This window comes from Pseudophryne corroboree, chromosome 6, assembly GCF_028390025.1.
Source record: "Pseudophryne corroboree isolate aPseCor3 chromosome 6, aPseCor3.hap2, whole genome shotgun sequence".
In the NCBI taxonomy this organism is placed as follows: domain Eukaryota; kingdom Metazoa; phylum Chordata; class Amphibia; order Anura; family Myobatrachidae; genus Pseudophryne; species Pseudophryne corroboree.
In genome coordinates this window covers 198,911,243-198,935,287 of record NC_086449.1, presented here as the reverse complement: position 1 = coordinate 198,935,287, position 24,045 = coordinate 198,911,243, and the positions used below count along the sequence as shown (strand labels likewise).

The window sequence follows — 24,045 nt, the reverse complement described above, 5'->3', positions numbered from 1 at the left end:
AATAAGTCATAACTTGGAGCTGGGCGGTAGAACCACAGGTTAAACAACAATATGAACGGGGAGCCCAAGTATTAAGAGATAATTCTTGTTGGTTTAAGGGAGTACTTCTGTTACTATAATGCAGTTTCACCGACTCCCTAAAACTTGTATGTCATCAACAGAGGGCACAGGACTAAGCAGGTGCAACCCTAATCACCAAAGGATGTAGGTGTGTGTATTTAGAGTTAAGGCAAGAGACAATGAGAATGCTTTAGTTTAATAATGCTTAATAGGAAGATACGGTCATTGTAAAGTGCAGGATTGAATCTATCAATGCATAGACTTTACAGTACTAGACAGCCTAACCAAAAGGAATCATAACCTCTGAAACATGCAGGTGAAGAGGGATTATATGTACCCACACAGGAGGGTATAATTTGCCATCTTATTAGTACTTCATAACTGATACCATATGTTGGGGTCAACTCAACTAGGGGCCAAGGGGGAGAGTTGCCGTTACAACGGCGGATATACACTGGCAACAACACTAGAACTCACCCTCCTTGTGGCCCAACCTCACCTTGGATTCACTGATTTTGGTGAACAGCCATATGGGCCGCACTTACTTGCGGGGGTGAGAACATCGCCGAAAATTGAATTGACCCATAAAAGTGCATTCACAGCAATGTGTATTGCATACAAAAAAAACAAAACAGAAAAATGTTACATTAAAGAAACAATGCAGTGACCTTTATCGGCTGCAGAAATGCTCCAAGGTGGGTGTGTTATATATAGCTTAGAAATACTGTACAGTTTGTGTTACAATGGGGCTTAGAAAACTGCCCAATATAGAGAACCCAGAACTATTCAACCAAAGGGTTGATATTACCTTAATGATAAAAAAGGGCCGACTAGGTGGGCCACATGGTTCTTATCTGCCGTAAAATTCCATGTTTCTATGTTTAATTATACTGACAAACCCATTTCAGGAAGAAAGTCAGGGGGTAATTCCGAGTTGATCGCAGCATCAAATTTGTTAGCAGTTGGGCAAAACCATTTGCACTGCAGGTGCGGCAGATATAACATATACAGAGAGTTAGATTTGGGTGGGGTGTGTTCAAACTGAAATCTAAATTGCAGTGTAAAAATAAAGCAGACAGTATTTACCCTGCACAGAAACAAAATAACCCACCCAAATCTAACTCTCTCTGCAAATGTTATATCTGCCCCCCCTGCAGTGCACATGGTTTTACCCAACTGCTAACAAATTTGATGCTGTGATCAACTTGGAATTACCCCCTCTGTGCGATGGAAGATTGGGAAGAGTTGTAAAACAATGTACTTAGCCTCGCAATCTGGCTCGCTAAACACAGCATGGAAGATGGACGATTTTGCTAGAACACTTAGAAGGTCTAGCTAAAGACATAAGTTATTGCTTCCTTTTTGTTCCAAATTATACCTGATATGGGCCCGAGCTGAGAGGTTTTCCCCAACCAAGGTAATGGTTCAACACCGGGTTCAAACAAAGACATCATCAAATTAGATTTCTTCTTGCTGTCAGCTTGAGAATAGAGCATGCCGTGCCAGTCTGGCCTAAAAAGAAAATGGAAGAAAGAAATCGGCATCTTCTGTCAGGCGCTCCAGAAAACAATCCTTCACCTATAAGGAAACTAATGTACAACATACAGGTATTATGGTAAAAGGGTTTACTTACCCCAGTTGTACTAAGGCCACCATGCCCTCCACCTTCAGGCTTCCATGGAGCAGGACACAGAAATTTGGTATCTTGCCGGCAATCTGACTGGCAGAATTTTCATCCTCTATGTCATCGGTGAGACCAGCCCCAATATCATCTCCCTCTGAAAAGGCAGGAGACCATTAGTGATCATTATATCAGACACACAACTCTGGCTGACACACCCCACACCCCCTTGCTCACCTTTATTTAGAGCGATGGGTAGAACCAGATGACGGGACAACACCGGAGGACTAGAGATGTCAGCAATGTCAATAAACCCCACAACCTCCAGTTCTGAAAGACACAGCTAGCTTGAGCATATAGCAAACAATACACAGGCTTATACCCGTAGTATCCTAAAACGAACCCTACGTATAAATAAGTTGGGCCCTCCTGTCTTGTGGAGGTTTTTGTTGTGCTCAGCTTTCTCATTTCAGTACATCTCACATATATCTAATAAGATGATAAAGTGAGATCATCCTCGGCACGGACAGTGGTAACATGACTGGACAAGCAGTGTTTATATAAACTTGGCTGGATTTTTATAATGTTGTTTTTGCATGGAAAGCACTCAATCCTGACAAAGGTTCAGCCACTGCCTAATAAACGTATATTCTGTCACCTATAGCCTGGAAAGTAATGCCAATCAGCAGTGTTTGCAGTATCTTCAGCAAGTGACATAAGATTTCGGTTTTAAACAGCAACATGAATCGTACTCCATGTATGCATTTATTATAATACTGCTAGCTACCGGTGTGCCCAAGTTATGCTGGTTACCTGTGCTAATGAATTTAGGAATCGGGTCTATCTCTTCGTCTACGACAAACGGTTCGGGTCTGGGGAACACCTGGACATCGGAGGAGAGGTTCCCACACTTGAGTACGGCGTGGAACGGTGTGTAGGCAACATCAATGAGTTTTCTGCATCATATGGAAATGCCATTAAGCTGACTGAGCCCAAAACAATTTAGAAAGCGGAATTTCTAAAGCTATAAATCCAGTAGCAGCCACATGATCTGATCATAATCCTCCAATACAAATAATCTCTTGCAAACTGGCCATCTCCAAGAATAAATTAACGCTGACAAAGCCAGACTTGCTTACCCAAACATAGACTGGACATTCTTCAGGCACAAAGGTCCATCAATTGTAAAGATTTGGCCTTCTCCATTATTCAGGTCAATGAGCCTTTCCAGAGAGTCCAAGGAATCAGAGTTCTGCAGCTGAGGGCATAACAGGTAATCTTACTAGTATTAGATAAAATGAACCAGTTGTCTACACACAGTGGAGTATTTAAATAGTTAAGATAAAAAAATCATGGTCGAACACACATCGTTAATAAGTACTTCACTTAAAAAAATTATAATCCTTCTTTTATATGTATGCTCTTTATTGGGTGTGGATCATTGGGTCGACCCAAAAAAGTTGGCATGTACTAGGTTCACATGAAAAAAGGTTGATGTGGACAAAAGGTCGACACAGAAAGGTCGTCATGAGTTTTTAATTATTTTTTGGGTGTCGTTTACATGACCGGGTACCCCAATTAGTGCACTGCGTCCCCTTGCATGTTTACTATTCTCAATCGTAGCCCATATGCATGGTAAAGTATGAAAAAAAAAAAAAAATTTAAACTCTCGTCGACCGTATGCTGTCGACCTTATGTCTATGTCGACCATTAGTGGTTGACCGATTGATTGTTGCCCTATCATCCAGATCTCCTCTTTATTAATGTTTCTACATGTAGTTTCCTAGCATTGCCTTGCAGTTCATCACATACATGCAGCCTACTGTGGTCTCACCTCTTCTAGATTTGCCATACACATTATGTAAAGTTTGGAGGGGAAAGGGAACGGCAGGGGGAACCGGTTGCTGTCACTGCGCTGGTTCATCGTTGAGAGAGAGTGGTGCAGGGAACCCTTTCCAATGCCTAGGCATCCATCCGTAACCAGCACAACCTAATCAGAGAAAGCATGTGTAGTGAGTACTGTACTGTGCCACATACTGTACAGAAGTAAAACAAATAGTAGTAGGATCATAAACCCAAATGGTAAGGACTATTCCACTTATTAAGAATGATCTTCTTTCCTTATATGATGACGTTCGTGTCTCTACTGTCTGGTAGCAGACTAGTCATATTTACCTGGCAAGGAACAGAGGCTCCCCATTCCTGTTGGACGACACTGGCCACTCCTTGCAGTGCCGACTCTAGAAATGTTTTGTCATAATCATCCATGTTGCTTAGAGCTTCCTGAGTGACAAAAGAAGGAGAAAGAGAATGAAAAGTAAATATATATGTGCTGTAACAAAAGAAAGGCTTATATACTGATATGAAATATACAATCTGGAGACAACCGCACCCTTTGATGAATTTGTAGATGAGAGCCCGACCACTGTGCAAACAGATTAAGCTGAAAAGGACGTGAATATGGAGATAGGCGTCCTTGATATCCAAGGAGATCATAAATTCCCGGTCCTCCAGACCCATAATCCCTGCTTGCAGGGATTCCATTTTGAACTTGAACACCGTCAAATACGGATTCAAAGACTTTAGATTCAAAATCAAAATGGGCCTCACCAAACTGTCCGGTTTCAGCACCACAAAAAGGTTTGAGTAAAACCCCTTGCCGCATTGCGGCAGCGGTACTGGAACAATGACATGGGACTGGACCAACTTTTGGATAGCCAGTTCCAATGTAACTTGTATATCTTCCAAAGCTGGTAAACTTGATTTAAAAAATCGTTGGGGGGGGGTGTTGTACTGTCAAACTCCAGCTTGTAGCCCTGGGATACGCGCTTTCTGACCCAGGCAACCCAGACGTGGCTGAAGCTCCCACCTCGAGATCCCCTCGGCGTGGGTGTGCACCGTCATGCTGAGGCCTTAGTGGAAGCAGAACCGGTGGACTGTTCCTGAGAACTGGTGCTTGCAGGTTTTCTGGACTTACCTCTGGTGCCTCTGACCGCATTGAAGGCACCTCTGGCCTTCGAGCGAAATCTGAGACCGAAAGGACTGGACAGACGGCCCCGGATAAGAGCGTCTAGCCGGCAGGGCCCCAGAGAGCAGAAATATGGATTTTCCAGCCGTAACTTTGGAAATACAGGTATCCAACTCTACCCAAAAAAGCCATTCCCCAGAAAAGGGGAGAGATTCCACACTACGTTTGAATTCTGCGTCCGCAATCCACTGACGCAACCACAAGGCCCTGCGTGCCGACACTACCATGGCAGACGTCCTAGCATTAATATTGCCCATCTCATTGAGCGAGAGACTGAGACATCAACCCCAGGGGGTTCCTCCCACAATTTTCTACCTTCAGGAGGAAATGAGAGAGTGCGCAAAAACTTTTTGGACACTTGGAATTTTTTCTCTGGATTTTTCCAGGCCTGTCTGAATAAGTCATCTAACTCTGGAGAATCAGGGAAAGTGACATTTGGCTGATTTTGCACAAAGAAAAACGATTGCTGAGATGCAGCGTCCTCTAGGGGCAGCTTTAACACCTCCCTTATAGCTAAAATGAGGGGTTCAATACCCTGGGCAGAATCAGGATCCCTACTACCAGGATCCGGGTCAACCCCATTATCCGTTATATCATCATCTGTATCAGACAGCAGTGCAGGTAGACCACGCTTCTGGGGACCTGCATGGGAGAGGGGGGCTGTGCATCAGCCCCAGCAGCTAAATCTGCCAAAGCCTGTTGCAGTAGCTGAGTTTTCTGCACATTTGCAGTGAGTTGAGAGGACATATCAGACATCATGGTTTTAAGAGACGCTAACCAGTGGGGCTCTTCACTAAGTTGGGACGATTGACTACATTTATCACAGGAGAGAAAGGCCCTCATTCCAAGTTGTTCGCTCGCTAGCTGCTTTTAGCAGCCATGCAAACGCTAAGCCGCCGCCCTCTGGGAGTGTATCTCAGCTTAGCAGAAGTGCGAACGAAAGGATCGCACAGCGGCTACAAAATAATTTTGTGCAGTTTCTGAGTAGCTCGAGACCTACTCCTAGCTTGCGATCACTGCAGACTATTTAGTTCCTGTTTTGACGTCACGAACACGCCCTGCGTTCGCTCACTCACGCCTACGTTTCCCCAGCCACTCCTGCGTTTTTATCTGACACGCCTGCGTTTTTACACACACTCCCCGAAAACGGTCAGTTACCTCCCCTCCCAGAAACACCCACTTCCTGTCAATCACTCTGCGGCCAGCAGTGCGATTGAAAAGCGTCGCTAGACCTTGTGTGAAACTGCAACGGCCGTTGTGAAAGTACGTCGCGCGTAGCATTGCGCCGCATGCACAGAAATGCCTTTTTTTGCCTGATCGCTGCGCAGCGACCGAAAACAGCTAGCGAACAACTCGGAAATGACCACCATTGTCATTAGATAATGGAGAGAATCTGGTGTGACAGATACTGCACATACACACAGACAGTAATAATGCAAGCCTGCCCTACTGTATGTTAGAGGAGACACAGAGGAGAGAGGACCTCAGCACACGCTGAGTTGCACAGCCCCAGTGAGGCTCTCGGCTCTGTAATTCACAGTAAACACTATCAAATACAGTCCTAATCAGACACAGGACAGTGTACACAAGCGGCTCTCCCCCTTTTGCTACACCCTGTACCAGTTTCCAGAGTGTCTGTGAGGCAGGAAGTGCTGAGTGTGTGCTGCTGATGGCTTCTGTAAGCAGAGGAAGGTGCAAAAAACGCTCTGGTCCCGCTCTGAGGAAGCTCCGCCCCCCCCAATGGCGCCGGAGCTAAGCATATTATTTATACTGGCAAAGTCTCCAAACCTCACACAAGTGCTCAGTTCTGCATTTTTATGCCAGTTTACACACGGGGGATCTTAGTGGACCCCCAGGGAGGGTCCCGTACGCCGCGCCCATGGTCTGCTGCACTTTGAAACCGGAGACTCCTCTAGCGGGGCTCCCAGTGTGTACTCACCACCGATGTCACCTTCAGGCAGCGTTAGGGGTGTGCGGTGTGCTGCGACTACGATAGCCACGCGCAGTGCCCCGCTGAACAAAAAGCCCTGGTCCTGCAGCGGGGAAGCGGCTCTGTACCTCGTAAGGCCGGTGACCGTCCCCCCTCTAACTCCCACGGCGCAGGTATTCTGTTGCCCAGACAGCATACCGAATAAAAATAAAAGTTTTAAAATTAAATTGAAGAAAACTCTCTGGAGCTGCAGAGATGTGCATCCTCTCCTGAGGGCACTTTTTTCTAAAACTGCCTGTGGGAGGGGGTATAGAGGGGAGGAGCCAGCACACCCAGCTGAAGAAATTGGAAATGCACTGGCTCCTTTGGACCCCGTCTATACCCCCCATCATACTAGTTCTCCCCAATATCCCTTATGGATGCTAGAGAAACAAGGAATTCAAATCCACCAAACCGCCAAAGCATCACAATCCATGACTGCAAAGTTAAGCACAAGATGGCTCAAGAAAGAATTGAGGCCATACAGTAGAAGCTGCACACATTTACTAAACATTACAGATGACGTTGAGACCAAAAGCTTGCTTTTGGTCAAGAGATTAGCGTCTATACATGGTCCTACCCTAATTGCGGTCTGTCTAGGTAGAGCAGTCTTAAGACTATATGGAATGCTAAACTGATTTCAACCAGTAATAGGGTTTCCTTGTGTCTCCTCCCATCAGGGACATTTAAAGCTCTCTGTATCCAACCACACTTATGGACAGCCAGCTACATCTCTCAGGTAGTCATGCCATGGAAAATAAGATTTTACTCACCGGTAAATCTATTTCTCGTAGTCCATAGTGGATGCTGGGGACTTCGTAAGGACCATGGGGAATAGACGGGCTCCGCAGGAGACTGGGCACTCTAAAGAAAGATTTAGTACTACCTGGTGTGCACTGGCTCCTCCCTCTATGCCCCTCCTCCAGACCTCAGTTAAGGAAACTGTGCCCGGAAGAGCTGACATTACAAGGAAAGGATTTTGGAATCCAGGGTAAGACTCATACCAGCCACACCAATCACACCGTATAACTCGTGATAAACTTACCCAGTTAACAGTATGAACAACAACAGAGCATCAAACAACAGATGCCAACATAACATAACCCTTTTATTAAGCAATAACTATATACACGTATTGCAGAAAGTCCGCACTTGGGACGGGCGCCCAGCATCCACTACGAACTATGAGAAATAGATTTACCGGTGAGTAAAATCTTATTTTCTCTAACGTCCTAGTGGATGCTGGGGACTCCGTAAGGACCATGGGGATTATACCAAAGCTCCCAAACGGGCGGGAGAGTGCAGATGACTCTGCAGCACCGAATGGGCAAACACAAGGTCCTCCTCAGCCAGGGTATCAAACTTATAGAACCTTGCAAAGGTGTTTGAACCTGACCAAGTAGCTGCTCGGCAAAGCTGTAATGCAGAGACCCCTCGGGCAGCCGCCCAAGAAGAGCCCACTTTCCTTGTGGAATGGGCTTTCACCGATTTTGGATGCGGCAAACCAGCCGCAGAATGAGCCTGCTGAATCGTGTTACAGATCCAGCGAGCAATAGTCTGCTTTGAAGCAGGAGCACCCAGCTTGTTGGATGCATACAGGATAAACAGCGAGTCAGTTTTCCTGACTCCAGCCGTCCTGGCTACATAAATCTTCAAAGTCCTGACTACATCAAGCAACTTGGAGTCCTCCAAGTCACGAGTAGCCGCAGGCACCACAATAGGTTGGTTCAAATGAAAAGATGACCCCACTTTCGGCAGAAATTGCAGACGAGTCCGTAATTCTACCCTGTCCATATGGAAAACCAGATAGGGGCTTTTACATGACAAAGCCGCCAATTCTGACACACGCCTAGCCGAAGCTAAGGCCAATAGCACCTGAGGGTCTCTTGACCTGGCGCAATACCTTTTTAGCTTTTTGTTGAGACGGGACGCCATCATGTCCACCTGTGGCAGTTCCCATCGATTTGCAATCTGCTGACAGTGCTAGTACGTGATTCTCCGCCCAACGAAGAATCCTGGTGGCTTCTGCCATTGCCACCCTGCTTCTTGTGCCGCCCTGGCGGTTTACATGGGCCACCGCAGTGATGTTGTCTGACTGAATCAGCACTGGTTGGTTTCGAAGCAGAGGCTCCGCTTGACTCAGGGCGCTGTATACGGCCCTTAGTTCCAGGATATTGATGTGCAGACAAGTCTCCTGACTTGACCACAGCCCCTGGAAGTTTCTTCCCTGAGTGACTGCCCCTCATCCTCGGAGGCTTGCATCCGTGGTCACCAGGACCCAGTCCTGTATGCCGAACTTGCGGCCCTCGAGGAGGTGAGCACTCTGCAGCCACCACAGAAGAGACACCCTGGCCCTGGGGGACAGGGTGATCAGCCGATGCATCTGAAGATGCGATCCGGACCACTTGTCCAACAGATGCCACTGAAAGATCCTCGCATGGAACATGCCGAAGGGAATGGCTTCGTATGACGCCACCATCTTTCCCAGGACTCGCGTGCAGTGATGCACCGATACCTGTTTTGGTTTTAGGAGGTCTCTGACCAGAGTCACGAGCTCCTGAGCCTTTTCCTCCGGGAGAAACACCTTTTTCTGGCTTGTGTCCAGAATCATGCCCAGGAAGGGCAGACGCGTCGTAGGAATCAGCTGCGACTTTGGAATATTCAGAATCCAGCCGTGCTGTCGCAACACTTCCTGAGAGTGTGCTACGCTGATTAGCAACCGCTCCCTGGACCTCGCCTTTATGAGGAGATCGTCCAAGTATGGGATCATTGTAACCCCCTGCTTCCGAAGGAGCACCATCATTTCCGCTTTCACCTTGGTAAATATTCTCGGTGCCGTGGACAGGCCAAACGGCAACGTCTGGAATTGGTAATGACAGTACCACAAACCTGAGGTACTCCTGATGAGGTGAATAAATGGGGACATGCAAGTACGCATCCTTGATGTCCAGAGACACCATAAAATCCCCTTCCTCCAGGCTTGCAATGACCGCTCTGAGCGATTCCATCTTGAACTTGAATTTCTTCAGATAAATGTTCAGGGATTTTAAATTCAAAAATGGGTCTGACCGAACCGTCCGGTTTCGGTACCACAAGCATAGTGGAATAGTAACCCATTCCCTGTTGAAGGAGGGGAACCTTCACTACCACCTGCTGGAGATATAGCTTGTAAATTGCTGCCAACACTACCTCCCTTTCCATGGGGGAAGCTGGTTAGGCCGATTTTAGGTAACGGTGAGGGGGCGTCACCTCGAATTCCAGCTTGTATCCGTGAGACACAATTTGTATAGCCCAAGGATCCACCCGTGAGCGAACCCACCGGTGGCTGAAATTTCGGAGACGCGCCCCCACCGCTCCTGGCTCCGGCTGTGGAGCCTAAGCGTCATGCGGTGGATTTAGTGGAAGCCGGGGAGGACTTTTGTTCCTGGGAACTAGCTGCATGGTGCAGCTTTTTTCCTCTACCCCTGCCTCTGGCAAGAAAGGATGCACCTCTGACTTTCTAGCTTTTTTGTGAACGAAAGGACTGCATTCGGTAATATGGTGCTTTCTTTGGCTGTGAGGGAATATATGGCAAGAAATTTGACTTCCCAGCCGTAGCTGTGGAAACTAGGTCCGAGAGACCGTCCCCAAACAATTCCTCACCCTTATAAGGTAACACCTCCATGTGGTTTTTAGAGTCGGCATCACCTGTCCATTGCCGAGTCCATAGGACCCTTCTGGCAGAAATCGACATTGCGTTTATTCTAGAGCCCAGCAGGCAAATGTCCCTCTGGGCATCCCGCATATATAGGACAGCGTCTTTGATATGCCCTAGGGTCAGTAAAATAGTCTCCCTGTCCAGGGTATCTATCTCCTCAGACAGAGTATCTGTCCATGCTGCTACAGCACTACACATCCAGGCCGAAGAAATTGCTGGCCTCAGAAGAGTACCAGAATGTGTATAAACAGACTTCAGGATACCTTCCTGCTTCCTATCCGCAGGATCCTTTAGGGCGGCCGTATCCTGTGACGGCAGGGCCACCTTCTAAGATAAGCGTGTCAACGCTTTGTCTACCCTAGGGGAGGATTCCCAGCGTAACCTATCCGTTGGCGGGAAAGGATACGCCATAAGTAATCTTTTGGAAACCAGTACTTTCCTATCAGGGGAATCCCACGCTTTTTCACATAATTCATTTAATTCATGTGAAGGGGGAAAGGTCACTTCTTGTTTTTTCTCCCCAAACATATAAACCCTCTTGTCAGGGACAGGGTTTTCCTCCGATATGTGCAATACATCCTTCATTGCTATAATCATGTATCGGATGGCTTTAGTCATTTTAGGCTGCAACTTTGCATCATCGTCACTGGAGTCAGAATCCGTGTCGACATCTGTGTCAACCAACTGGGATAGTGGGCGCTTTTGAGACCCTGACAGCCTCTGAGCTGTAGAATCAGACATGGGTTGAGACCCTGACTGATTATCCAACCTTTTATGCAAGGAGCTTACGTGATCATTTAACACTTTTCACATATCCATCCAATCAGGTGTCGGCGGCGACACCACATTCACTTGCACTTGTTCTGCCTCCACGTAACCGTCCTCATCAAACATGTCGACACAAACGTACCGACACACCGCACACACACAGGGAATGCTCTAATTGAGGACAGGACCCCCACAAGGCCTTTTGGGGAGACAGAGAGAGAGAGTATGCCAGCACACACCCCAGCGCTATATAACCCAAGGATTACACAGTAACTTAGTGTTTACCCAGTAGCTGCTGTTTATGATAATTTGCGCCTAAATTTATGTGCCCCCCCTCTCTTTTTACCCTTTTTCTACCTTGATACTGCAGGGGAGAGCCTGGGGAGCTTCCTCTCAGCTGAGCTGTGGAGAGAAAATGGCGCCGGTTAGTGCTGAGGAAGAAGGCCCCGCCCCCTCAGCGGCGGGCTTCTGTCCCGGGTCTGTGTAAATAAAATGGCGGGGGCTTATACATATATACAGTGCCCAGCTGTATATATGTGTCTTTTTGCCAAGAGGTATCCTAATTGCTGCCCAGGGCGCCCCCCCCTGCGCCCTGCAGTGACCGGAGTGTGTGGGTAGTGTGGGCGCAATGGCGCACAGCTGCAGTGCTGTGCGCTACCTCATGTGAAGACAGGAGTCTTCTGCCGCCGATTTCGATGTCTTCTTGCTTCCGCCGGCTTCTGTCTTCTGGCTCTGCGAGGGGGACGGCGGCGCGGCTCCGGGAACGGACGACCAAGGTTAAGATCCTGTGTTCGAACCCTCTGGAGCTAATGGTGTCCAGTAGCCTAAGAAGCGCAACCTAGCCGCAGTTAGTAGGTTTGCTTCTCTCCCCTCAGTCCCTCGTAGCAGAGAGTCTGTTGCCAGCACTAGCTCTCTGAAAATAAAAAACCTAACTAAAATACTTTCTTATTAGCAAGCTCAGGAGAGCTCACTAAAAGCACCCAGCTCTGGCCGGGCACAGATTCTAACGGAGGTCTGGAGGAGGGGCATAGAGGGAGGAGCCAGTGCACACCAGGTAGTACTAAATCTTTCTTTAGAGTGCCCAGTCTCCTGCGGAGCCCGTCTATTCCCCATGGTCCTTACGGAGTCCCCAGCATCCACTAGGACGTTAGAGAAAACTGCAATTTTTCTTTAACAAATGTATTATATGAGCAGCACAGACGGTCTAATGGTTAGTAGCATTACGGTCTCACAGCACTAAGGGTTCGATTCCCACCATTGCCCTAACTGTGTGGAGTTTGTATATTCTCCCTGTGCTTGCATGGGTTTCCTCCACAATCCAGAAGTATACTGGTAGGTTAATAGGCACCCAACAAAAATTAACCCTAGTGTGAATGTGCGTACATGTGGTAGGGAATATAGATTGTAAGCTCCACTGGGGCAGGGACTGATGTGAATAGTCAAATATTCTCTGTAAAGCGCTGCAAAATAAGTATGCGCTATATAAATAACACATATATATATATATATATATATATATATATATATATATATATATATATATATATATATATATATATATATATATATATATATATCTCAAAGGGTCCGGCACTCCAATTACACATGCAGAGTTCCCTGGTGCCTTCACTTTCCAAATGGTAAATGTAGTAGAAGCAATGTGCGGCACTCAGGTTTAAAGGAACAAAAGTCACCACTGTCCGTATATTTCAACGTTTCAATTTTACTTAGAAAATAATCCGTACATAATTGGCAGCATTACTGCAATTGTACAAAAAAAAAAAAAATCCATGCTCTGAAACAGTCTCTCTTATTTAGATTTACTAGAACGCTCCACTGGAACATTACTGTTTATTTACCTCCATATAAACATGTACTGTGTCTAAAGGTGCATATACACTGTGAGATTCCGGCTAACCCTGATTCTCACTATGCGAAAGGGGCTAGGTCGGCATCGCAAGCACAAAATGAGTGTGCTTGCGATATTGGCTATGTGCGATTTGGCTAAGTGTCAATTTTTCTACGAGATAGTCAAAATTGACTTACCTGCACAGTATATCTAGGCTTGCGATGCCAACCGTGCAGGACTGCGCATCGGCATCGCACGGTGACTTTCACCTTGCGATCTGCACTAACTTTTCTTACGATTTTGACTATATAGTCAAAATCGTAAGAAAATATCTCACCGTGTGTACACACCATTACACAAACTTATACATAACAAACTGTACACATAACAAAACAAATATAAAAGAAGTCTTCTACTCAAATAAACATTTGGTAATTTATGTGTTCGCACACCACAGCCTCATCTTGTACCTGCAGTGTGTTGTAATCTCTGGTGAAAGGCACCGTTAATTCCCACAAAGAAGAGAAAACCACCAATGCAGTGAACTCCAGCTTGTAGTTAGTAGCCATATGTTCAAAGAGCATGGTGAGGCCATGTGCTGCCAGGTGCTTGCGCTGAAACTCTTCTGTCCCCTCCACAGTGACCGGCCTGGTCATCGACAGGGATACATCCATCACCACCACGGTGGGCATTGTGACGGATTAGGCTTCTAAACAAAGTAGGCAGGAACCCTGCAACATACAAAAAATAAGAATTTACTCACCGGTAATTCTATTTCTCGTAGTCCGTAGTGGATGCTGGGAACTCCGTAAGGACCATGGGGGATAGCGGGCTCCGAAGGAGGCTGGGCACTCTAGAAAGATTTATGACTACCTGGTGTGCACTGGCTCCTCCCACCATGACCGTCCTCCAAGCCTCAGTTAGGACACTGTGCCCGGACGAGCAGACATAATAAGGAAGGATTTAGAATCCCGGGTAAGACTCTTACCAGTCACACCAATCACACCGTACAACTCGTGATACTATATCCAGTTTGACAGTATGAAAACAACTGAGCCTCTCAACAGATGGCTTAACAATAACCCTTTAGTTAACAATAACTATTTACAAGTATTGCAGACAATCCGCACTTGGGATGGGCGCCCAGCATCCACTACGGACTACGAGAAATAGAATTACCGGTGAGTAAATTCTTATTTTCTCTAACGTCCTAGTGGATGCTGGGAACTCCGTAAGGACTATGGGGATTATACCAAAGCTCCCAAACGGGCGGGAGAGTGCGGTTGACTCTGCAGCACCGAATGAGAGAACTCCAGGTCCTCCTCAGCCAGGGTATCAAATTTGTAGAATTTTGCACACGTGTTTGCCCCTGACCAAGTAGCTGCTCGGCAAAGTTGTAAAGCCGAGACCCCTCGGGCAGCCGCCCAAGATGAGCCCACCTTCCTTGTGGAATGGGCATTTACAGATTTTGGCTGTGGTATGCCTGCCACAGAATGTGCAAGCTGAATTGTACTACAAATCCAGCGAGCCATAGACTGCTTAGAAGCAGGAGCACCCAGCTTGTTGGGTGCATACAGGATAAACAGCGAGTCAGAGTTTCTGACTCCAGCCGACCTGGAAACATATATTTTCAGGGCCCTGACAACGTCTAGCAACTTGGAGTCCTCCAATTCACTAGTAGACCACAATAGGCTGGTTCAGGTGAAACGCTGACACCACCTTAGGAAGAAATTGGGGACGAGTCCTCAATTCTGCCCTATCCATATGGAAAATCAGATAAGGGCTTTTACATGATAAAGCCGCCAATTCTGACACTCGCCTGGCTGAAGCCAAGGCCAATAACATGACCACTTTCCACGTGAGATATTTTAGATCCACGGTTTTTAGTGGCTCAAACCAATGTGATTTTAAGAAAACTCAACACCACGTTGAGATCCCAAGGTGCCACAGGGGGCACAAACGGGGGCTGAATATGCAGCACTCCTTTCACAATGCCTGAACTTCAGGTACTGAAGCTAATTCTTTTTGAAAGAAAATCGACAGAGCCGAGATCTGTACTTTAATGGAGCCTAGACTTAGGCCCATATTCACTCCTGCTTGCAGGAAATGTAGAAATCGACCTAGTGGAAATTCCTCTGTTGGGGCCTTTTTGGCCTCGCACCATGCAACATATTCCCGCCACATGCGGTGATAATGCTTTGCCGTAACATCTTTTCTGGCTTTAATAAGCGCAGGAATTACTTCTTCCGGAATACCCATTTCCTTCAGGATCCGGCGCTCAATCGCCATGCCGTCAAACGCAGCCGCGGTAAGTCTTGGAACAGACAGGGCCCCTGCTGAAGCAGGTCCTGTCTGAGCGGCAGAGGCCATGGGTCCTCTGATACAATTTCCTGAAGTTCCGGGTACCAAGCCCTTCTTGGCCAATCCGGAACCACGAGTATCGTTCTTACTCCTCGCCATCTTATTATTCTCAGTACCTTTGGTATGAGAGGCAGAGTAGGGAACACATAAACCGACTGGTACACCCACGGTGTCACTAGAGCGTCCACAGCTATCGCCTGAGGGTCCCTTGACCTGGCGCAATATCTCTTTAGCATTTTTGTTGAGGCGGGACGCCATCATGTCCACCTGTGGCCTTTCCCAACGGTTTACCAACAGCAGGAAGACTTCTGGATGAAGTCCCCACTCTCCCGGGTGTAGGTCGTGTCTGCTGAGGAAGTCTGCTTCCCAGTTGTCCACTCCCGGAATGAACACTGCTGACAGTGCTAGTACGTGATTTTCCGCCCATCGGAGAATCCTTGTGGCTTCTGCCATTGCCATCCTGCTTCTTGTGCCGCCCTGTCGGGTCACATGGGCGACTGCAGTGATGTTGTCTGACTGTATCAGTACCGGCTGGTTTTGAAGCAGGGGTCTTGCCTGACTTAGGGCATTGTAAATGGCCCTCAGTTCCAGAATTTATATGTAGGGAAGTCTCCTGACTTGACCATAGGCCCTGGAAGTTTCTTCCCTGCGTGACTGCTCCCCAGCCTTGAAGGCTGGCATCCGTGGTCACCAGGACCCAGTCCTGTATGCCGAAACTGCGGCCCTCTAGAAGATGAGCACCCTGCATCCACCACAGTAGAGACACCCTGGTCCTTGGAGACAGGGTTATCATTTGATGCATTTGAAGATGCGATCCCGACCACTTATCTAAGAGGTCTCACGGGAAGGTCCTCGCATGGAACCTGCCGAATGGAATTGCTTCGTATGAAGCCACCATTTTTCCCAGGACTCGTGTGCAACGATGCACCGATACCCTTTTTGGTTTTAGGAGGTCTCTGACTAGAGATGACAGCTCCTTGGCTTTCTCCTGCGGGAGAAACACTTTTTTCTGTTGTGTGTCCAAAATCATCCCCAGGAACAGTAAGCGAGTGGAAGGAACCAGCTGTGACTTTGGAATGTTCAGAATCCAGCCATGCTGTTGTAGCACCTCCTGAGATAGTGCTACTCCGACCAGTAACTGCTCCCTGGACCTTGCCTTTATAAGGAGATCATCCAAGTATGGGATAAATAAAAACTCCCTTTTTTGAAGGAGTATCATCATTTCTGCCATTACCTTGGTAAACACCCTCGGTGCCGTGGACAGTCCAAACGGTAGTGTCTGGAATTGGTAATGGCAATCCTGTACCACAATCTGAGGTACTCCTGGTGAGGAAGGTAAATAGGGACATGCAGGTAAGCATCCTTGATGTCCAGGGATACCATGTAATCCCCCTCGTCCAGGCTTGCAATAACCGCCCTGAGCGATTCCATCTTGAACTTTGTTATGTAAGTGTTCAAGGATTTCCATTTTAAAATGGGTCTCACCGAACCGGCTGGTTTCGGTACCACAAACAGTGTGGAATAGTAACCCCGTCCTTGTTGAAGTAGGGGCACCTTGACTATCACCTGCTGGGAATACAGCTTGTGAATTGCCTCTAGCACAGCCTCCCTGCCTGAGGGAGTTGTCGGCAAGGCAGATTTGAGTAAACGGCGGGGGGGAGACGCCTCGACTTCCAGCTTGTACCCCTGAGATACTACTTGAAGGATCCAGGGATCCACCTGTGAGCGAGCCCACTGATCGCTGAAATTTTTGAGGCGGCCCCCCCACCGTACCTGGCTACACCTGGGGAGCCCCCGCGTCATGCGGTGGACTCAGAGGAAGCAGGGGAAGAATTTTGATTCTGGGGACTGGCTGCTGGTGCAGCTTTTTCCCCTCTTCCCTCGTTTGACCCGCCTGCTTTTTTGAAGCCGAAAGGACTGTACCTGATAATACAGTACGTTTCTTAGGCTGTGAGGAAACCTGAGGTAAAATATTTTCATCCCAGCTGTTGCTGTGGATACGAGGTCCCAGAGACCATCCCCAACCAATTCCTCACCCTTATAAGGCTCTATGTGCCTTTTAAAGTCAGCATCACCTGTCCAGTGTCGGGTCTCCAATACCCTCCTGACAGAATGGACATTGCAATAATTCAGGATGCCAGCCGGCAAAATATTCCTCTGTGCATCCCTCATATATAAGACGACGTCTTATGTTCGCAAAATAGTATCCCTGTTTGAAAGGGGTACAGACCACGCTGCAGCAGTCTGCAGGTCTCAGTCTAGTACCTGAGTGTGTAATTACAGACTTCAGGATAACCTCCTGCTATTTATCAGCAGGTACCTTCAAAGTGGCCGTATCCTAAGACGGCAGTGCCACCTTGACAAACGTGTGAGCGCCTTATCCACCCTAGGGGATATCTCCCAGCGTAACTTATCCTCTGGCGGGAAAGGGTACGCCATCAGTAACTTGTTAGAAATTACCAGTTTTTTATCGGGGAAACCCACGCTTTTTCACACTTCATTCACTCATTTGATGGGGGAACAAAACACTGCCTGCTTTTTCTCCCCACACATAAAACCCTTTGTTTTTAGTGGTACTTGGGTTAATGTCAGAAATGTGTAACACATTTTATATTGCCGGGATCATGTAACGGATGTTCCTAGTGGATTGTGTATATGTCTCAACCTCGTCGACACTGGAGTCAGACTCCGTGTCGACATCTGTGTCTGCCATCTGAGGGAGCGTTGATGGCCTTTGAGACGTCTGGGCAGGCACGGGCTGAGAAGCCGGCTGTCCCATAGCTGTTACGTCATCCAGCCTTTTATGTAAGGAGTTGACACTGTCGGTTAATACCTTCCACCTATCCATCCACTCTGGTGTCGGCCCACAGGGGCGACATCGCATTTATCGGCATCTGCTCCACCTCCACATAAGTCTCCTCATCAAACATGTCAACACAGCCGTACCGACACACCGCACACACACAAGGAATGCTCCAATGAGGACAGGACCCACAAAAGCCCTTTGGGGGGACAGAGTGAGAGTATGCCAGCACACACCAGAGCGCTATATAATGCAGGGACTAACCGAGTTATGTCCCCTATAGCTGCTTTTATATAATTTATACTGCGCCTAAATTTAGTGCCCCCCCTCTCTGTTTTAACCCTGTTCTGTAGTGTAGACTGCAGGGGAGAGCCAGGGAGCTTCCCTCCAACGGAGCTGTGAGGGAAAAATGGCGCCAGTGTGCTGAGGAGATAGGCTCCGCCCCTTTTTCGCTTACTTTTCTCCCGCATTTTTATGGAATCTGGCAGGGGTTAATATACATCCATATAGCCCTGGGGGTTATATGTGATGTAATTTTGCCAGCCAAGGTGTTTATATTGCTGCTCAGGGCGCCCCCCCCAGCGCCCTGCACCCATCAGTGACCGGAGTGTGTGGTGTGCATGAGGAGCAATGGCGCACAGCTGCAGTGCTGTGCGCTACCTTGGTGAAGACTGATGTCTTCTGCCGCCGTTTTTCCGGACCGCTTCTGGCTCTGTAAGGGGGACGGCGGCGCGGCTCCGGGACCGAACACCAAGGACTGGGCCTGCGGTCGATCCCTCTGGAGCTAATGGTGTCCAGTAGCCTAAGAAGCCCAATCCGGCTGCAAGCAGGCGAGTTCGCTTCTTCTCCCCTTAGTCCCTCGCTGCAGTGAGCCTGTTGCCAGCAGGTCTCACTGAAAATAAAAAACCTAAATCTATACTTTCTTTCTAAGGGCTCAGGAGAGCCCCTAGTGTGCATCCAACCTCGGCCGGGCACAAGATCTAACTGGGGCTTGGAGGAGGGTCATAGTGGGAGGAGCCAGTGCACACCAGGTAGTCATAAATCTTTCTAGAGTGCCCAGCCTCCTTCGGAGCCCGCTATCCCCCATGGTCCTTACGGAGTTCCCAGCATCCACTAGGACGTTAGAGAAATAACAATTCAATAATAGCCAGATAACTTTGCATTTACAATAATAAACAACTTTACAAACCTCATAGTTTAATGAATTTATTCACATCCAGCAATACAGCAAGCAGAACAATGTTATCAGCACAGGCTCCTCAATAAATGGTACATTATCACATATATGGCTGGCTCTGCTTCTATACATGTTCATTTCATTACTAAAGAATAATAGAGAAAAGGTTACGATCAATTTAGACACATTAGTGAACTGTCCTATACGGAGTATTACTGTGGATGGGGGATTATCAGTATATAATAATCTATATATTCTGCTAATTAAATACACAAGAGGCAGTCTGTGGGACTACGAATCCCAGCATACCCTGCCAGCCTCTGGCTAGGAGGGTCACCCTGGAATTTGTAGCTGGTCAGGTTGTGTCTATACGGGGCTAACTTTTAAAAGACTGTATTAATGAGAATCTCCGAATTGGGAATAATCCAATATATACAGTCGCGGTTTACAGTGGATTTTTTAAAATATCATGGACAGATAAAAACATTTATTGATGTATACACAAAAATATAAGATCCACCTCTCTGAGAAATTAAGTATGACGTAATATTGTATTAGTGTATTGTTTTTAATTATGTGCTAACTATATAGCAATCTGTCTGGTCATTATTGATTTTTTTTATTAATTATTTAAATTGAGTTGCTGGAGTTATTTGAATTTTTGCCATGCTGCTTCTTAAACAGCGCAGGGAGAAATCCATTCTCTTACTAATGAATGTTGTTGTATGTCACATTCACAACTGTATGTGGCTATTTGTATTGTGTACTTCATATTATTATTACTTGCCTGAGCTGGTATAAACAGCGAAATCCCTCTGTCTCCTCTGAATCCTCCGCAGCTCGGTGTGTCTGTGTAAGGGCGGAAGTTATCTACTGCCCTCTCCTGTTGTCACTTCCTGGTCCTGATCACGAAGGGAACATAGATACAACCATTTGCTGTTTGAGTGACTATGCTCTGATTGGCTCGCTGAGTCAGTGAGAGCCAATCAGAGCTAGCAGTCGGTCCTGTTGCCTAGCAGCAGCCTAGAGAGGGGAGGGAGTGAGGGGACTGAGCAGGCTCATGTCTGAAACAGAGAGAGAGAGAGTCAGACAGCCTCTACAGAACCTAGGAAGTTTCCTTGTTACAGTACAAACACAACAGTCAGAGGAGGCATAGCTATTAGAAACTAGAATAAAAAGCCACCATCGAAACACCATCAAATTATTACCATTCGATGGTGACAAACATTGGAAGGGCACCATTAAATTCTACAAACACTACCATCGGAAGAAAAACATTGATGGTTCGGAAACATCGGTCATCGATGTCCATCCCTACACAAAGGTTCCTCAACACGCAGGCGCTGCTGGCTGTCTCCCGATCCCGTATGAATTTGCATTTGCAGCACAGCAACATCCTGACTGTACTTTGAGAGAGATATTAATAAGCACATACAGTGTCGGACTGGAGCATGAAGGGCCCACCGGGGGTATGCAGTGGTAGGGGCCCATGATTAGAGGTGTGGCCAGCCTCCAAAGGGGTGTGGCCAGCCACCACAGAGGTTTGGCTAACCATTATAGAGTACCTGGTCTGGACTCCTTGATAATTTATATAGTAATTAATGCTAGTGCATGTATGGTAATGTGCCAGATTAATGACAGCAATGTACTGTAGAGAATACATCATAGTCCTGTGCAGTATAAGGTAACATGTATAATATATAATTCAACTGCACAGTCTAGAACAGGCATTCCCAACCACGGTCCTCAAGGCACACTAATGGGCCCTACTCACTGGCCGAGGTGCCCGACGGCCGATACGGCCGACGAGCGACCCGGCGGCGGGGGGGCAGTGACGGGGGGAGTGAAGCTTCTTCACTCCCCCCGTCACCCGGCTCCATAGACGTGCAGGCAAATATGGACGAGATCGTCCATATTGGCCTGCATGCACAGCCGACAGGAGACCAGCGATGAACGAGCGCGGGGACGCGCATCGTTCATCGCTTAAGTCTCCACACTGAAAGATATGAACGAGATCTCGTTCATTTATGAACGAGATCGTTCATATCTTTCAAAATATCGGCCAGTGTGTAGGGCCTATAACAGTGCAGGATTTAGTGATATCCAGGCTTCAGCACAGGTGACTTAATTAGTAGCTCAGTCATTTTGATTTAACCATCTGTGCTGAAGCCTGGATATCACTAAAAAGAAAGAAAAATATATACAGCGCTGCTTGACACAATATAGTCTAAAATTGTATATATTTAATATAAGAATTGATAATTAAAAATACTTTCGTTACAAATAAAAAATTGACACTCTAAAATGTAATATGTCTCATAAATGACTCGGGTGGACTTAAGAATCTAGTATGCTGACAATAGATGAACTAAGCACTCTTTAGTATAATGAAACCAGCACAAGCACAGTCATAATGATGGACCAGATGTATATTAGTTCATCCAATTGGATGTAGTTACCAAGTCTGTGTTCCGTTTGAAAAAAGTGCTGGTTTCATTATACTAAAGAGTGCTTAGTTCATCTATTGTCAGCATGCCCTGGGTCCCGCGCGGGCTTCCCACCCTTGTAAGGATGTGTCGATGGTCTCATCCCAAGCACTGCATATGGCGCAGAGCCTTCGACTAAGAAAACTAACAGTCAAATTGGAAAGGAAACCCATGAGGTTGAAATTGCTTGTGTGCAGGGGCAGTGGAGTCAAATGCTGATGCCCTCTCCGGATTTCTCAAGCATACATAGGGGATACTGGAGCTGTTGATCACAGTGGGGTATAGATGGGGTCCGAGAGCCGGTGCACTTTAAATTTAATGTGTGAGTGTGTAACCCGCTGCATCCCCAGAACGGGCTGAAGCCGGGTAAGTAGCACCTGGGGATCCGGCTACCCGGATTTCTGGGGTTAGCGGCACGCACTCGCCACACTCAGCAGTAATACCGCCCACTGTCCCGACGCTTCATTAGCATTGGAGGAGGGCTGTACAGGGCGCCCTTTAATAGACGCCTCAGCACGAGTACGCTAGACGCGCTGGGGAAGGGGACACAGAGCACAGATTAAGTGCGGCTAGGCGGGGCGGAGTTCACTGCCGCATCTACTCTACACAGCCTGTGTTAAGAGTAAGACGGCGCTATTTTACTCTGAACACTGCTCCTGACTGAGGGGACATCACTACTCTGAGGTGCTGTACCAGAGGGGGCTAGTGTGGGGATCAGTGCCTGACAAATTTATATAACACTACCTAATAACGGTGTTTATCTAATTCTGCCTGGGCTATACTGATATCAGCATTAAGGGCAGGTGTGGCTCCTTCCCTTAAATGCTCTCTCCTTCAGACACTGCTTCAGTGGGCTGTGTCTGATTCATATATACTTTCTCTCTCTCTCTCTCTCTCTCTCTCTCTATATCTTCTGTGTGTTTGTCCTTGTGAGTATGGCTGGAAAAGGTGCCTCATGAAAGGCTTCACGGAAGCTATTCACCTGTAAAGGGTGTTCTTCTAAATTTACACAGACTTCAACGGAAAACTCATTATTATGTGATAAGTGTACTGAAGAGTCTGAGTTTCACATAGTCACGGAGACCCAGGCTTCGGCACCGGCATGGTTGTCGGTGCTTACTGGTGTTATGTCAGATCTGTCCTCAGAGCTGGCTGTGGCCAAGCGGGACAGACAGGAACAGCACCTACAGGTTTCTGAACCCGGCTGCGCTTTAGTACTTAAGACATCTGTGGACACATTAACCTCCTCCATAGGTACACAACACCTCACTCTGCTCAACCTGTGTCTAAAAAGCGTTTCCTACCCGCAGTATTACAATCTGATGCATCGGATGATGACAGAGAGAGGAGGGAGAATTTGAAGAAGCTGAGTTTGACACACAGGTTGAGGATTCTGATTCTTCCACGCAAGGCGTGGATGCATTAATTCAGACTGTTAGAGACGTGTTGAACCTCCCTGATAAAGAGTCAGAACTGTCACAGCCTTCATATTTTGGTAAAAACAAAAATCATTAGCTACCTTTCCTGTCTCTGAGGAATTAGATAGCCAATTTCAAGAGGCCCGGATACACCCTGACAAGAAGTTTCAGATACCGAAATGTATTTTTACTTCTTTCTCTTTTCCTGCAAATAATAGAAAGCATTGGGAGAATCCCCCTGCAGTGGATTCGTCCATATCCAGGTTATCTAAGTAGATTGTACTGCCAGTCGTGGGCGCCACGACACTGAAGAATCCTTCAGACAGTAAGTTGGAAAATACCTTGAACTATATATATATATGGCAGTAGGGGTGTCCCTCCGCCCTGTTATAGTGGGCTGTTGGGTCAATAGAGCCATAGAGGTATGGGCGCTAAAGCTTGCCTCTGGCATTGAAGGAGATCTACCTCAGGGAGAGTTGATCACTCTATCTCAACACATCCAGGAATCTGCTGTGTATCTGTTTTATGCCTTCAGAGAGATTGGCTTACTAACCTCCAGGATATCGGCTATGGTGGTTTCGGTATGCCGGGCATTGTGGCTCCGTCAGTGGTCTGCAGATGCCGAATCTAAAAGAGGGGTCGAAGGTCTCCCATATACAGGGGAGGCTTTGTTGGGAGATGAGCTGGATAAGTGGATTTCCAAAGCTACCGGCAGTAAATCCACTTATCTTCCCTCGGCTACTCCACCCCCACGTCGTACTTATTCGGGACCATCTTTCCAGTCCTTTCGATCCTCCAGGTTTCATGG

General features: G+C 47.2%; 1 protein-coding gene across 2 annotated transcripts in view; it reads right to left on the bottom strand.

Moving 5' to 3' along the window:
- The window catches only part of INTS14 (integrator complex subunit 14), a 35,703-nt gene extending 15,471 nt beyond the window's left edge, over positions 1 to 20,232 (bottom strand). Inside the window, exons 1-10 of one of the 2 annotated variants that reach the window (XM_063925594.1) lie at positions 20,121 to 20,232; positions 19,346 to 19,478; positions 13,463 to 13,723; positions 3,857 to 3,964; positions 3,516 to 3,671; positions 2,821 to 2,939; positions 2,495 to 2,637; positions 1,919 to 2,011; positions 1,694 to 1,838; positions 1,439 to 1,572 (exon numbers count right to left, since the gene is read on the bottom strand). In XM_063925594.1, coding sequence (XP_063781664.1) covers positions 1,439 to 1,572; positions 1,694 to 1,838; positions 1,919 to 2,011; positions 2,495 to 2,637; positions 2,821 to 2,939; positions 3,516 to 3,671; positions 3,857 to 3,964; positions 13,463 to 13,684 — 1,120 coding nt within the window. In that variant the 5' untranslated portion in view covers positions 13,685 to 13,723; positions 19,346 to 19,478; positions 20,121 to 20,232. The remainder of the gene's footprint in view (positions 1 to 1,438; positions 1,573 to 1,693; positions 1,839 to 1,918; positions 2,012 to 2,494; positions 2,638 to 2,820; positions 2,940 to 3,515; positions 3,672 to 3,856; positions 3,965 to 13,462; positions 13,724 to 19,345; positions 19,479 to 20,120) is intronic. The other variant, XM_063925595.1, reaches the window with a different exon arrangement.
- Positions 20,233 to 24,045: the final 3,813 nt, after the last annotated feature.